The sequence below is a fragment of the Bufo bufo genome, chromosome 3 (assembly GCF_905171765.1).
Source record: "Bufo bufo chromosome 3, aBufBuf1.1, whole genome shotgun sequence".
Classification (NCBI taxonomy): domain Eukaryota; kingdom Metazoa; phylum Chordata; class Amphibia; order Anura; family Bufonidae; genus Bufo; species Bufo bufo.
The window spans coordinates 300,156,986-300,173,911 of NC_053391.1; the positions used below are offsets into that span (position 1 = coordinate 300,156,986).

The window sequence follows — 16,926 nt, forward strand, 5'->3', positions numbered from 1 at the left end:
ATTATTATTTTTTTTATATAAAAAGGTAAAACATCAACTCAAAGTTACCTTTAACATAAATTACATTGTGTCACAGGAAAAACAAACAAATTTTAGAATCGCTTGGATAAGTAAAAGCACTCCAAAATGATTACCACATAAATTGGTAATTTGCAAAAATAGTCTGTAAGAAAGGTGAAAAATGGCCGTGGTCCTGAAGGGGTTAAGTGAAGGGACTTCATACATTTCTAACATATTTTTTTTGTTATGGGTGGGGACTTAGAAATATAAGAACTGTGTTTGTCACTCTAATGCACATTCAAACAGAAGTAAAAGGAATATACACATTTAATATATATATATATATATATATATATATATATATATATATATATATATATATATATGTGAACAATTTATAGCAAACCTCGTAAAAATCTACATAACCCCTTCTATATTTCCTATCTCAGACATGATTGCAGAGGGAAAGCACAGGTGAAAATACTACATATTTACAATATTTCTACCTCCAGAGCTCAGATCATAGTGCGACATCCACCTCAAAGAGGACCTGTCACCACTCCTGTTGCAATGCCACTGCCACAGAGGCCCCCTAGAAATGGAAGATGGGTTCCTGCAGGTTCTGATAGACTTAGGGTTGTGGATAGAAGACATGTCCCACAGTCTGTGGCTCTCCATAATTCGTTTGCAGCACTTTCAGAGCGCAAGAGCAATATGGAGGATGGCTCAGGCACAGTGGGTGAGGAACAATCATCTCCCATGCCTAAAGTATGCAAGACTGCAGCCAAAGACAAAAAGGAGAAGGTGAGGACTGATAGTAAGCAGCTGTTGGTGGGCGATTCTATCATAAGAGGTGTGAAGTTTGAGGAAAATGGTTTTGCGAGAGGTCTCCCTGGTGCTGCCGCTAGCAGGGACAGACGGCGTATCCTTAATATTGTTAAGCAAGCAAAGCAGGAAAGGGAGGTAGATGCTATTGTCCATCTTAGGACAAATGATCTGGCTTGCAATGAGATTCCAAATGGTGAAGGAAGCTTTTCACACACTTGGAAATGATATATGGGAGGTTGCATCAACTGTTTCATTCTCTGCAGTTTTGCCTGTGCATAACCTTCAGCATGACAGGAAGATGCGCATTAAGGAATTCAATGTATGGCTTGGTGAATGGTGTCTGAACCAAGGGTTTGGCTTTGTGTCTCATGTTAGCTCTCGTTGGAATGGAAAAGAACAAGAAAGAAGGTTTGCATCTTTCTCTCAAGGGAACGAATGTACTCAGTGAACAGTTCAAAGTATTTGCTAAGGAGCATTTAAACTAGGAAAGGGGGGCAAGAGAGTGATAATCCAGCAGTCCGACTGCCCCCCGGAACAATGCCAGAAGATGCCAGTAGCACATAGGTTAAAGAAATGACAAGCTCAGAGTCTTGTCTACAAATGCTCACAGTTTAGGGAATAAGATCAATGAACTTGAGTCTATAATGGCATCTGAGAATATAGATTTAGTGGCTGTTACTGAGACATGGTTCAATGGGAGTAATGACTGGGATATAACAATACCAGGGTTCTCTCTATATAGGAAAGACAGAGAAGGCAAGAAAGGGGGAGGGGTGGCCCTATATGTGAAAGATAACAAATCTGTTTTAATACAATTTAGAGAGACCAATTTAGAGTCAGTTTGGGTTACCTTGCAGCTTGATAATCATAAGGTAACTCGTGTAGGTGTGATATATAGACCACCTAGCCAAGTCAAAGAATTAGATGATCTACTAGTTGAGGAAATAGCTAAAATGACATTGAAAGGGGAAGTTATCATTATGGGAGACTTTAATCTTTCTGATGTAAACTGGAAAACCAAAATAGCTAGTTCTGCCAGAAGTACAGATATTCTAAATTCCCTACGGGGATTATCTCTACAGAAAGTAGTTGAGGAGCCAACCCGGAAGGAGGCCATTTTAGATTTAGTATTCACAAATGGGAAATTGTTATCTGATATTACTGTAGGGGAAATATTGGGATCTAGTGATCACCAGTAAGTGTGGTTTACTATAAGTACAGTGACTGAGTCACACCACAAAAAAACAAAAGTTTTAGATTTTAGAAAAACGGACTTTTCTAAAATTAGACTAGTCCCTATCAGATTAGAACAGTTTCAATGGATTCCAGGAGAACTATTGAAGGCAACAGATAATTGCATTAGGCTTGTCAGTAAAAGCAAAAAAAGGAAGAGACCACTGTGGTACTCAGCAGAAGTGGCCAAAATCATTAAAAACAAAAATATAGCATTTAGTAATTATAAAAATAAAATGAGGATGACAGGCAGAGAGAGGCCAAACAAGTTATAAGAGCTTCTAAAGCACAGGCAGAAGAGAAATTAGCTCAGTCAGTGAAAAAAGGCGATAAGACATACTTCAGATACATAAATGAAAAAAGGAAACTAAAACAAGGAATTACCAAATTAAAAACAAAAGAAGGAAGGTATATGGAAGAAGATAAAGAACTAGCTGACTACCTCAATGAATACTTCTGTTCAGTTTTTACAAAAGAAAAATGAAGGAAAAGGACCTCAGTTAGGAAGGAAGACTAATGAATCTTTTGATGCATGTGTCTTTACAGAGGAGGAGGTTCTAAGTCAGCTGTCTAAAATTAATACAAATAAGTCACAGGGGCCTGATGGGATACACCCAAAGCTATTAAAAGAGCTCAGCGGTGAACTAGCAAAACCATTAACAGATTTATTTAACCAATCACTGGTAACAGGAGTCGTCACAGAAGATTGCAAATTAGCAAATATTGTGCCTATTCACAAGAAAGGTAGTAGGGAGGAATCGGGCAACTATAGGCCAGTAAGCCTGACATCAATAGTGGGGAAATTAATGGAAACCATACTCAAGGAGAGGATTGTGGAACATCTAAAATCCCATGGATTGAAAGATGAAAAACAGCATGGGTTTACTTCAGGGAGATCATGTCAAACTAATCTTATTAATTTTTTTGATTGGGTGACTAAAATAATAGATGGCGGATGTGCAGTAGACATCGCTTATCTAGACTTTAGTAAGGCTTTTGATACTGTCCCACATAAAAGGCTTATCAATAAATTGCAGTCTTTGTGCTTGGACTCTCATATTGTTGAATGGATTAGGCAGTGGCTGAGGGACAGACAACAGAGGGTTGTAGTCAATGGAGTATATTCAGACCAAAGTCTTGTTACCAGTGGGGTACCTCAGGGATCTGTTCTGGGACCCGTATTGTTTAATATCTTTATATTGCAGAAGGCTTTAAATTGCAGAAGGCCTAGATGGTAAGGTGTGTCTTTTTGCTGATGACACAAAGATTTGTAACAGGGTTGATGTTCCTGGAGGGATACACCAAATGGAAAAGAATTTAGGAAAACTAGAGGAATGGTCAAAAATCTGGCAACTAAAATTTTATGTGGATAAGTGCAAGATAATGCACCTGGGGCGTAAAAAACCCAAGACCAGAATATAAAATCAGTGATACAGCCCTAACCTCAGTATCTGAGGAAAGGGATTTAGGGGTCATTATTTCAGAAGACTTAAAGGTAGGCAGACAATGTCATAGAGCAGCAGGAAATGCTAGCAGAATGCTTGGGTGTATAGGGAGAGGCATTACCAGTAGAAAGAGGGAGGTGCTCATGCCGCTCTACAGAGCACTAGTGAGACCTCATTTGGAGTATTGTGCTCAGTACTGGAGACCATATCTCCAGAAGGATATTGATACTTTGGAGAGCGTTCAGAGAAGAGCTACTAAACTAGTACATGGATTGCAGGATAAAACTTACCAGGAAAGATTAAAAGACCTTAACAAGTATAGCTTGGAAGAAAGACGAGACACAGGGGATATGATAGAAACTTTTAAATACATAAATGGAATAAACAAGGTAAAAGAGAAGAGAATATTTAAAAGAAGAAAAACTGCTACAAGAGGACATAGTTTTAAATTAGAGGGGCAAAGGTTTAAAAGTAATATCAGGAAGTATTACTTTACTGAGAGAGTAGTGGATACATGGAATAACCTTCCTGCAGAAGTGGTAGCTGCAAATACAGTGAAGGTGTTTAAGCATGCATGGGATAGGCATAAGGCCATCCTTCATATAAGATGGGGCCAGGGGCTATTCATAGTATTCAGTATATTGGGCAGACTAGATGGGCCAAATGGTTCTTATCTGCTGACACATTCTATGTTTCCTGACTTGGCTGTTTTAATAGCTTCATGCATTCCCCATGTCATAACAATTCTGAAGAATCCTTGTACCATTCCTTTATAATTTCTACTACAAGTTATGACTGAGTTGCTAGCAGTCTGCAGTAAGGGTACAGAGGGGTGATAACTAGTTGGGGAAGGGGGGGGGGGGGGTGTACCTGCACAGACACACTCCATCCAATCTGTGCTACCATTTTCAGACTGTGCAGGTACCCCCCCCCCCCCCCAACTTGTTACCACCCTTCTGTACCATTACTGCAGACTGCTAGATATTCATTAGTAACTGCTAGCAGGAATAACAAAGGAATGGCACACCACAGAGTCATAAGAATAGATGCTCCAGAATTGTAATTACATGGGGAATGCATGAAGCTGTTAAAACAGGCATGTCAGGAGTGGTGAAAGGTCCTCTTTAAATCTGGCGCTAGAATTACAGCCAATGAAAGCATACACTGTATGCAGGCAGAAGCGAGCCTGCTCCTAGAACAGGCAATCTCTAGTGATGTTGTCCACCGAAGCCAAACCTATCGGGGAGAGACTGAACAGGCCAGAGGGACTTCACTGTGGTCAGTCACCATGTGCCACCCATCTGCCTGGAACAACATCGGGCTTCAGAATGGAGATGAGGGCCTCTCAGAAAACACAACTGCACAAGGCCTGAATCTATAGCAAGATGCCACCGGTCCCCCGATGCAGTATCAGAGACCCCCATCCACACACGGTAGGCACAGATGTTATTAACAGTGCCTATCCTACTTGCTCTCTTCAGACCAGCAGCAAATGCTTTGGTGCGGCCATGATCTCCACACCTGTAAGGCATAGGAAGAAACTGAGGAGTTCTAGGAGGACCTAATTTATTCTTCCTGTCTCTACCTGATGGGAGGAGGGTCATCTCAGTGTAAGTGCCATTGTGGAGAATGAGGGGAAAGATTTTGGTTCTTGGAAAGCAGAGGGAAAAATGAAAATAGTTTACAGTGACAAGGATTTAAAATCTGCTACTGGCAACCAACTTGATGGATTGTTACTGCTGGAGCAGGTTTATGAGGATAAGTATATTGCCTTCTATTTTTTATAATTACTATATTTATTATATTATCTAATATTCAGTGACAGTCCCAGAGAAATAAGACAACCACATCTTATATGACTCTACATTTCACTGAAAACAACTGAGACCTTTAATATCATTTATAAAACATGTATGGCACTAGGGTAAAGTGCTGGTCCATGCCGTAACACATCACACCATGAAGTCAATTAGTGCTGCTTATCTATGGGCTTCTTCTGTGGTCGGTGCTCATGTTCTTCATTCATGCTGGACTCGCTGCAATGCTACATAAAAGTTACTCTTCTCCTCCAGACTGTGCCAACCAATAGGTCCCACTTCGCAGTCTGCACACACCAGGAATTTTACATTTCCTACGTCCTTGGTGAAGCCCACATTCTCAAAAGTAAACATGTCATGCACAAGCCAATGCTCGACAAGAAGCTCACAGTCTGGATTTGACTCATCAGCCAAAGATGATTTCTTCTTCATTGAAGGCAGAAGTAGCTGCAGGAAAAGAATAAAAATTAGTGTTTTGTAAATAGAAGTTTAATACAGATATTAATTGGAATGACATTAAAATGGATTTTCCCATCAGAAGATATGGTCATAGAAACATAGAATGTGTCGGCAGATAAGAACCATTTGGCCCATCTAGTCTGCCCAATATACTGAATACTATGAATAGCCCCTGGCCCTATCTTATATGAAGGATGGCCTTATGCCTATCCCATGCATGCTTAAACTCCTTCACTGTATTTGCAGCTACCACTTCTGCAGGAAGGCTATTCCATGCATCCACTACTCTCTCAGTAAAGTGATACTTCCTGATATTACTTTTAAACCTTTGCCCCTCTAATTTAAAACTATGTCCTCTTGTAGCAGTTTTTCTTCTTTTAAATATTCTCTCCTCTTTTACCTTGTTGATTCCCTTTATGTATTTAAAAGTTTCTAACATATCCCCTCTGTCTCGTCTTTCTTCCAAGCTATACGTGTTAAGGTCCTTTAATCTTTCCTGGTAAGTTTTATCCTGCAATCCATGTACCAGTTTAGTAGCTCTTCTCTGAACTCTCTCCAAAGTATCAATATCCTTCTGGAGATATGGTCTCCAGTACTGAGCACAATACTCCAAATGAGGTCTCACTAGTGCTCTGTACAGAGAGGCGGGTTTCTGACAACACAGGGTGGCTGCTGTTTTTACTCCTTAGGACCACATGGTCAGCATTGTGTTCAATACAGTTTATTATATAGCACTAGCATATTCCACAGCACTTTACAAATTAGAGGTTACGTGTACAAATAACATTAGACATTACATAATACCAAACGTATAACTGGAACATCAGTGAGGGCCCTGCTGGCCAGAGTTTACAATCTATGAGGAAACAAAGGCTCCACTCACATCTGTAGCAGTAGCTCAGTTCGGGGCTTCAGTCACAGAAATTGTTAAAACTAGTGGAGAGAAAAGTCCTGCAAACAGGACATTTTTCTCTGCTAAAAAATGTTCTCCTGAACAGAAACCAAACAGATGCCATTATAGTCAATGGGATCTGTTACTTTCTGTTCGTGTGAGTTATGTGCAGAATCCGGCACTTCCGCTATTTTAGTTTTCCTGCTCCTATAACAGAGCAGAAAAATGTAAATATCAAGAGCTGATGTGAAAGCAGCCTAACAACTTGTTTTGTACAATGGTCCAGTCATAAAAGCTACATGAGCCAGAATCTGCGTATGTACAGTCGTGGCCAAAAGTTTTGAGAATGACACAAATATTAGTTTTTGCAAAGTTTGCTGCTAAACTGCTTTTAGATCTTTGTTTCAGTTGTTTCTGTGATGTAGTGAAATATAATTACACACACTTCATACGTTTCAAAGGCTTTTATCGACTATTACATGACATTTATGCAAAGAGTCAGTATTTGCAGTGTTGGCCCTTCTTTTTCAGGACCTCTGCAATTCAATCAACTTCTGGGCCAATTCCTGACTGATAGCAACCCATTCTTTCATAATCACTTCTTGGAGTTTGTCAGAATTAGTGGGTTTTTGTTTGTCCACCCGCCTCTTGAAGATTGACCACAAGTTCTCAATGGGATTAAGATCTGGGAAGTTTCCAGGCCATGGACCTAAAATGTCAACGTTTTGGTCCCCGAGCCACTTAGTTATCACTTTTGTCTTATGGCACGGTGCTCCATCGTGCTGGAAAATGCATTGTTCTTCACCAAACTGTTGTTGGATTGTTGGAAGAAGTTGCTGTTGGAGGGTGTTTTGGTACCATTCTTTATTCATGGCTGTGTTTTTGGGCAAAATTGTGAGTGAGCCCACTCCCTTGGATGAGAAGCAACCCCACACATGAATGGTCTCAGGATGCTTTACTGTTGGCATGACACAGGACTGATGGTAACGCTCAACTTTTCTTCTCCGGACAAGCCTTTTTCCAGATGCCCCAAACAATCGGAAAGAGGCTTCATCGGAGAATATGTCTTTGCCCCAGTCCTCAGCAGTCCATTCACCATACTTTCTGCAGAAGATCAATCTGTCCCTGATGTTTTTTTTGGAGAGAAGTGGCTTCTTTGCTGTCCTTCTTGACACTAGGCCATCTTCCAAAAGTCTTCGCCTCACTGTGTGTGCAGATGCGCTCAGACCTGCCTGCTGCCATTCCTGAGCAAGCTCTGCACTGGTGGCACTCCAATCCCGCAGCTGAATCCTCTTTAGGAGACGATCCTGGCGCTTGCTGGACTTTCTTGGATGCCCTGAAGCCTTCTTAACAAGAATTGAACCTCTTTCCTTGAAGTTCTTGATGATCCTATAAATTGTTGATTGAGGTGCAATCTTAGTAGCCACAATATCCTTGCCATTTTTATGCAACGCAATGATGGCTGCACGCGTTTCTTTGCAGGTCACCATGGTTAACAATGGAAGAACAATGATTTCAAGCATCACCCTCCTTTTAACATGTCAAGTCTGCCATTTTAACCCAATCAGCCTGACATAATGATCTCCAGCCTTGTGCTCGTCAACATTCTCACCTGAGTTAACAAGACGATTACTGAAATGATCTCAGCAGGTCCTTTAATGACAGCAATGAAATGCAGTGGAAAGGTTTTTTGGGATTAAGTTAATTTTCATGGCAAAGAAGGACTATGCAATTCATCTGATCACTCTTCATAACATTCTGGAGTATATGCAAATTGCTATTATAAAAACTTAAGCAGCAACTTTTCCAATATTTATGTAATTCTCAAAACTTTTGGCCACGACTGTACACATATGAAGTGCATTAGATTCAAAGAGTGTGGGGACACTGCTGAATGAAGAGATCATGCTCTAAGAATAATGTGAAAGAGGTAAGGAGTCCTGTTAGGCTGGGTTCACACGGGCGAGATTTCCGCGCGGGTGCAATGCGGGAGGTGAACGCATTGCACCCGCACTAAATCCTGACCCATTCATTTCTATGGGGCTGTGCACATGAGCGGTGATTTTCACGCATCACTTGTGCGTTGCGTGAAAATCGCAGCATGCTCTATATTGTGCGTTTTCACGCAACGCAGGCCCCATAGAAGTGAATGGGGCTGCATGAAAATAGTTAGCATCCGCAAGCAAGTGCGGATGCGGTGCGATTTTCACGCATGGTTGCTAAGATGAAAGTCTATTCACTGTATTATTTTCCCTTATAACATGGTTATAAGGTAAAATAATAGCATTCTTTAATACAGAATGCTTAGAAGTTCAATTGCGGGTTAAAAAATAAATAAAAATGAACTCACCTCCTCCTCTTGATCGCGTAGTTGCCGATCTCTTCTTACTTCTTTAATCATGAGCTGCCAGCTAAAGGACCTGTGGTGATGTCATATCACATGATCCATCACCAATGTGATGAGCTCAGTGACGTCACCACAGATCCTTTGACAGGTCCTGAAGAAAGAACAGGAGACCGGCAGCTATGCGATCAATTGGAGGAGGGGAGTTAATTTTATTTTTTAACCCTCAATTGAACTTCTACTAAGCATTCTGTACTAAAGAATGCTATTATTTTCCCTTCTAACCATGTAAAAAACTGAACAACGGAACGCAATCAAAACTGACTGAAATTGCGTACCTACTCGCGGGGGTTTGCCGCAATGCACCCGGGACGCATCCTGAGCCGAAACGTGACGCCCGTGTGAACCCAGCCTTTGAGAGCCTGATGTGCCTGCCAAAAAGCAGTGTTCTTTGTCACGCTTATAACTGTGCAGGTACTAATGGGAATTATTCTGACTGTTCAATGTACAGTGAGGAACAGAAGTATTTGAACACCCTGCGATTTTGCAAGTTCTCCCACTTAGAAATCATGGAGGGGTCTGAAATTCACGTTGTAGGTGCATTCCCCCTCTGAGAGACAGAATAAAAAAAAGAAACTCAGGAAATCACATTGTATGATTTTTAAAGAATGTATTTGTCTTGCACTGCTGAACATAAGTATTTGAACACCTGAGAAAATCTGTGTTAATATTTGGTGCAGAAGCCTTTGTTTGCAATTACAGAGGTCAAACGTTTCCTGTAGTTCTTGACCAGGTTTGCAGACAATGCAACAGGGATTTTGGCCCACTCCTCCACACAGATCTCCTCTAGATCTGTCAGGTTTCAGGGCTGTCGCTGAGCAACACAGAGTTTCAGCTCCCTCCAAAGATGTTCTATTGGATTTAGGTCTAGAGACTGGCTAGGCCACTCCAGAACCTTGATATGCTTCTTACGGAGCCACTCCTTGGTTATCCTGGCTGTGTGCTTCGGGTCGTTGTCATGTTGGAAGACCCAGCCACGACCGATCTTCAATGCTCTGACTGAGGGAAGGAGGGTGTTGCTAAAAATCTCACAATAAATGGCCCCATTCATCCTCTCCCTAATACAGTGCAGTCGTCCTGTCCTCTTCGCAGAAAAGCACCCCCAAAGCATGATGTTACCACCCCCATGATTTGCAGTAAGGATGGTGTTCTTGGGATGCAACTCATCCTTCCTTTTCCTCCAAACACGACGAGTGAAGTTTAGACCAAAAAGCTCATCTGACCACATGACTTTCTCCCATGCCTCCTCTGTATCATCCAGGTGGTCATTGGCAAACTTCAGACGGGCCTGGACATGTGATGACTTGAGTAGGGGAACCTTCCGTGCAATGCATGATTTGAAACCATGACGGCGTAGTCTTCTACCGACAGTGACCTTTGAAACTGTGGTCCCAGCTCTCTTCATGTCATTGACCAGCTCCTCCCTTGTAGTTCTGGGCTGATTCCTCACCTTTCTTATCATCAGTGATACCCCACGAGGTGAGATCTTGCATGGAGACCTAGTCCGAGGGAGACTGACAGTCGTCTTTAGCCTCTTCCATTTTCTATTCTCTACAATTGCTCCAACAGTTGATCTATTTTCACCAAGCTGCTTGGCAATTGCCCTGTAGCCCTTTCCAGCCTTGTGGAGGTCCACAATTTTATCTCTGGTGTCTTTTGACAGCCCTTTGGTCTTGCCCATGGTAGTAGTTGGTGTCTGACTGACTGTTGGGAGGACAGGGGTCTTTAAAGAGCTCAGACAGGTGCCACTAAGTTAGATTAATGAGTGGAGTAGAGGTGGACTTTTTAAAGGCACAGTAACAGGTCTTTGAGAGCCAGAATTCTTGCTGTTTCTCAGGTGTTCAAATACTTATGTTCAGCAGTGCAAGACAAATAAATTCTTTAAAAATCATACAATGAGATTTCCTGAATTTCTTTTTTTAATTCTGTCTCTCAGAGTGGGAATGCACATGCAATGTGAATTTCAGACCGCTCCATGATTTCTAAGTGGGAGAACTTGCAAAATCGCAGGGTGTTCAAATACTTCTGTTCCTCACTGTATGACGTTCCATAGAACTACCGCAGCTCGAGAAGTTCCAGTTACGAAGTGTTAGAGTTAGTAGAGAGGTAGGGTGGTAGACAGAGAAGTAGGGAGGTGGAGCACTGTGAAAGGGCTTTGTGGGCGAGTGTAATAAGTTTAACCCCTTAAAGGGGGTTATCCAACCCCTATAATGACCCCACCAATGCCTTGGTGCCTCATACAGGTTATACTTACCCCACTCCCCAGCACCCGCGTCGCTCCCCTTTAAGGGCGAGGCCTAATTTGGTACTTAAAGGGGTTGTCCGAGTTATTTTTTTTGTTCTTTCTATGTTCCTAACTAAGTAAATGTAACCGCTTTCCAATTCACTCACTTTATCTCCGGTGGCTGGTTTCTCAGATTTCACTGAGGGTCACATGACCTGTGATGTCAGCTTCTCTCCCTGCTCTGATAAAGGTCGTTTACAAGCCTGTAAACGAGACGTCACTGTGCTGGCCACTCCCCCCTTTACTGCCGGGCTGTCTGCTCTCTCTTAGGATTCTTAACCCCTTCAGCTGCACACACTGGGTATCTGCAGCAGTGACAATTCTGGGCACAGGATCTGACAGACTACAGAGAGCATTGCACAAGAAGGTAGGGGGAAGATCCTGTGCGTATTAGCAGTGTCATTATACAGCTGGGACTTGTAGTTCTACACTTACAACATGCTGCTGATTCTCCCAGCAGGCAGACATGTCACTCAGGGCAGCTCTTGTATTCACTCCCTTAGCAGTGTCATTATACAGCTGGGACTTGTAGTTCTACACATACAACATGCTACTAATTCTCCCAGCAGGCAGACATGTCACTCAGGGCAGCTCTTGTATTCACTCCCTTAGCAGTGCAGGGGGAGGCGCAGAGAGTGTTTTTATTGCATGTAAACAAAGGGCCAGAAAAGAACCAGGGAAATGAGGAAATATATATTTTTGCTTAGCTTAGTTATATATTGCTGCCCATCAGATTTTCAGTGCTATATAATTTTTTTTCATAACTCGGACAACCCCTTATTTCACCTTAAGGACCAGGCCATTTTTTGCAAATCTGACCAGTGTCACTTTAAGTGATGATAACTTTAAAACGCTTTCACTTATCCAGGCCATTCTGAGATTGTTTTTTCGTCACATATTGTACTTCATGACACTGGTAAAATGAAGTAAAAAAAATCATTTTTAATTTATAAAAAAAATACAAAATTTAGCAAAAAATGTAAAAAAATTGCAAATTTCCAAGTTTCAATTTCTCTACTTCTATAATACATAGTAATACCTCCAAAAATAGTTATTACTTTACATTCCCCATATGTCTACTTCATGTATGGGTCATTTTGGGAATGATATTTTATTTTTTGGGGATGTTACAAGGCTTAGAAGTTTAGAAGCAAATCTTGAAATTTTTCAGAAAGTTTCAAAAACCCAATTTTTAGGGACCAGTTCAGGTCTGAAGTCACTTTGCGAGGCTTACATAATAGAAACCACCCAAAAATGACCCCATTCTATAAACTACACCCCTCAAGGTATTCAAAACTGATTTTACATACTTTGTTAACCCTTTAGGTGTTCCACAAGAGTAATGTAAAATTTCACTTTTTTGGCAGATTTTCCATTTTAATAATTTTTTTTTCAGTTACAAAGCAAGGGTTAACAGCCAAACCAGACTCAATATTTATGGCCCTGATTCTGTAGTTTACAGAAACACCCCATATGTGGTGGTAAACCGCTGTACGGGCACGCGGCAGGGCGCAGAAGGAAAGCAATGCCATACGGTTTCTGGAAGGCAGGTTTTGCTGGACTGGTTTTTTTGACACCATGTCCCATTTGAAGCCCCCCTGATGCACCCCTAGAGTAGAAACTCCATAAAAGTGACCCCATCTAAGAAACTACACCCCTCAAGGTATTCAAAACAGATTTTTCAAACGTCGTTAACCCTTTAGGTGTTCCACAAGAGTTATTGGCAAACGGAGATGAAATTTCAGAATTTACATTTTTTGGCACATTTTCAATTTTTTCCAGTAACAAAGCAAGGGTTAACAACCAAACAAAAAACTCAATATTTATTGCCCAGATTCTGTAGTTTACAGAAACACCTCATATGTGGTCGTAAACTGCTGTACGGGCACACGGCAGGGCGCAGAAGGAAAGCAATGCCTTACAGTTTTTGGAAGGCAGATTTTGCTGGACTGGTTTTTTTGACACCATGTCCCATTTGAAGCCCCCCTCATGCAACCCTAGAGTAGAAACTCCAAAAAAGTGACCCCATTTTAGAAACTACGGGATAGGGTGGAAGTTTTTTTGGTACTAGTTTAGGGTACAATGATTTTTGCTCTATATTACACTTTTGTGAGGCAAGATAACAAGAAATAGCTGTTTTGGCACCGTTTTTATTTTTTGTTATTTACAACATTCATCTGACAGGTTAGATCATGTGGTATTTTTATAGACCAGGTTGTCACGGACGCGGCGATACCCAATATGTATACTTTGTTTTTATTTATGTAAGTTTTACACAATGATTTCATTTTTGAAGCAAAAAAAATCATGTTTTAGTGTTTCCATAGTCTGAGAGCCATAATTTTTTCAGTTTTTGGGCGATTACCTTGGGTAGGGTATGATTTTTGCGGGATGAGATGACGGTTTTATTGGCACTATTTTGCGGTGCGTGTGACTTTTTGATCACTTGCTATTACACTTTTTGTGATGTAAGGTGACAAAAAATGGTTTATTTAGCACAGTTTTTATTTTTTACGGTGTTCATCTGAGGGGTTAGGTCATGTGATATTTTTATAGAGTCGGTCGATACGGACGCGGCGATACCTAATATGTATACTTTTTATTTATTTATGTAAGTTTTACACAATAACAAAAATGATGTTTTAGTGTCTCCATATTCTGAGCCATAGTTTTTTTTTTTTTGGGCGATTGTCTCAGGTAGGGGCTCATTTTTTGCAGGATGAGGTGACAGTTAGATTGGTACTATTTTGGTGGGCAAAGGCCTTTTTGATCGCTTGCTGTTGTACTTTTTGTGATGTAAGGTGACAAAAAATGGTTTATTTAGCACAGTGTTCATCTGAGGGGTTAGGTCATGTGATATGTTTATAGAGCCGGTTGATACGGACGTGGCGATACCTAATGTGTATACTTCCCCCCCCCCCCCTATTTTTTACCAATTTTTTTTAACTTTATTTGAGGAAAATTATGTTTTTGTTTATTTTTACTTGAAACTTAAATTTTTTTGAGGGGAAAACTTAATTTTTTCAACTTTTTTTTTCACTTTATTTTTTGTCCCACTTTGGGACTTGAACTTTGGGGGGTATATTCCTTTACAACGCATTCCAATACTTCTGTATTGGAATGCATTGGCTGTACGAGTAATACAGTGAGTATTACTCATACAGCTTCCGGCCTGTGAGATCCAGGGGGCTGCCTTCCATGCCATCGGGTCCCCCCCACAGCCCCATGGGGACCCGATAGCACCACCGCCGCTGCAACTTAGAAAAGCCGCAAACCGCAGGTCTGAATTGACCTGTGGTTTGCGGCGATCACCGAAACGGGGGGGGGCGGGTGTCATGGGACCCTCCTGCGCATTTAGCCGAGGTGTCTGCTCAATGATTTGAGCAGGCACCTTGTTCCGATCCCCGCCCGCGGCGGCGATCGGAACAACACATGACGCACCGGTACGTCATGGGTCCTTAAGGACTCGGGAACCATGCCGTACAGATACGTCATGGGTCCCTAAGGGGTTAATGCAGGAGAGGCTGCGGCACTCTGAGCGCTCATGTCTCTTCCTAAGTCATGTGATGTCAGATTCATCAGTCCCATCCAGCAACCATCCAAGTGAACAGTGTTAAGTTGCAATATCAAGCACAGCCACTATCAAATGGATAGCGCTGTGCTTGGTAAGCAGCGAGGTGGTTGCAGTGCTCACTGGAACATCATGGTCTCCTCAAACAGCTGATCCGCACCCCCCCTCCCATCTCATACTGATGACCTATCCGGAGGATAGACCATCAGTATGTAAAACCCCTTTAACTTCTGTTATCTGTAATTTTACATAGGACTGCAGATACCATCTTCTACATTATCTGTACTCAAAGAGTTTGGCCTGTTTCACATGAGCGGATGCCGTGCGTGGAATCCACTGCGTGAAAGAGAACCAAGCCCAGTTCCGGACAGCAGAGATACGGAGAAATAACATGATTGATAACGCTCCGTGCCTCTCTGATCTTTTACTACAAAATCACGGTGACAACTTTATCTCACTGTGATATTGTAGTAAAAAGGTCACAGAGAGGCACAGAGCGTTATCAGTCATGTTAGTGCTCCGTGTCTCTGCTGTCCAGAACTGGGCTTGGCTGTCTTTCACGCAGCAGATGAGCGGTCCTCGACCAGACTTCTGTTCCGCAGTCCCGCAAAGAAATATAGACAAGAATAGGAATTTTCTATATAGGGCTGGCTCTGTGCAGTCGTCTGACTGTAGCCTAAAGGAAACATCTGAACAGTCAACCATAACCCGCAGACAATGGACATGCTGCCTAGGAGTTATGGTAGCATTGGGCATAGGTGGGTAACTAGAAGCTGGGAGCAGAATACATGGAGAAACACTGGTTCTAGTCTTCACAGTGCCACCTCCCAGGAAGCTATATGGGTGACAACCAGATCCAGCAGTGTACCAATGAGTTACCACACACACACTGAGACACCTAGTCTAGGTCTAGTCTCTGACCTCGCGCTTTGCCAGTGTCGCAGTCCCGGCAGAGAGCACCCGGCAGCCGCAGCGCAGACACAACACCGCCCGGGAGTTCTTCCCATCAGCAGAAACCAGCGCCTCGTCCATTTTCGTTCGGTAGATGCTAGAGTGGAGTTGTTAGAAGGAGGTCTGTGACGTCACTGGTCACATGCTCCTTCATGGTCACATGACCAACTGTGGGAAGCGCTGACAAACCCGGACTGCAGCATCTTGTGGAGGGAGGAGGGGCTGTGTGTACGCAGTGAGGTAGGATGTAGCCCTGGAGTATGGGGAGCAGGTGGGGGCAGCATATGGAGCTCATATATATGAGGGGGCAGGTGGAGCACAGGGGCAGGAGGTTCAGGTGGAGTGGAATCTGGTGCAATTACGGGGGTTTATCGTACAGATCTGGGAGTATTCTGAGGGTGCAGATCTAAGGTGGGTGGTGGGAATGTGCTGTATTCTGGAGACATCAGGGTGCAGATCTAAGGTGGGTGGTGGGAATGTGCTGTATTCTGGGGTCATGAGGGTGCAGATCTGGGGGGGGGGGGGCGGCATGTGGTGTATTCTGGAGATATGAGGGTGCAGATCTGGGGGTGGGTGAGTTATGGGGTGTAAATCTGTGAGGGGGTGTGTGGTGTATTCTGGAGCCATGAGGGTGCAGATCTGGGGAGCGGGGCTTTATGGGGTGTAAATCTGTGAGGAGGGGGCATGTGGTGTATTCTGGAGCCATGAGGGTGCAGATCTGGGGGGAGGCTTTATGGGGTGTAAATCTGTGAGGAGGGGGGCATGTGGGGTGTGGGACCCATGCAGATCAAACAAGGGGTTAAATCTGTGAGGGGGGTATGTGGTGTATTCTGGAGACATGAGGGTGCAGATCTGGGGCAGGGGGGCTTATGGGGTGTAAATCTGTGAGGAGGGGGGGCATGTGGTGTGTGGGACCTATGCAGATAAAACAAGGGGTTAAATCTGTGAGGAGGGGGGCATGTGGTGTATTCTGGGGACATGAGGGTGCAGATCTGTGGGGGAGGCTTTATGGGGTGTAAATCTGTGAGGAGGGGGCATGTGG

At 42.7% G+C, this 16,926-nt stretch overlaps 1 protein-coding gene across 1 annotated transcript; it reads right to left on the minus strand.

The window, feature by feature from the left end:
* Positions 1-5,283: 5,283 nt before the first annotated feature.
* On the minus strand, positions 5,284-16,022 carry RABIF (RAB interacting factor). Its single transcript, XM_040424199.1, has 2 exons — positions 15,855-16,022; positions 5,284-5,770 (listed from the first exon to the last, which is right to left on the minus strand). Exons 1-2 carry the CDS (start codon positions 15,963-15,965, stop codon positions 5,525-5,527), a joined length of 357 nt encoding a protein of 118 aa, XP_040280133.1. The 5' UTR covers positions 15,966-16,022; the 3' UTR covers positions 5,284-5,524.
* Between the last annotated feature and the right edge of the window lie 904 nt (positions 16,023-16,926).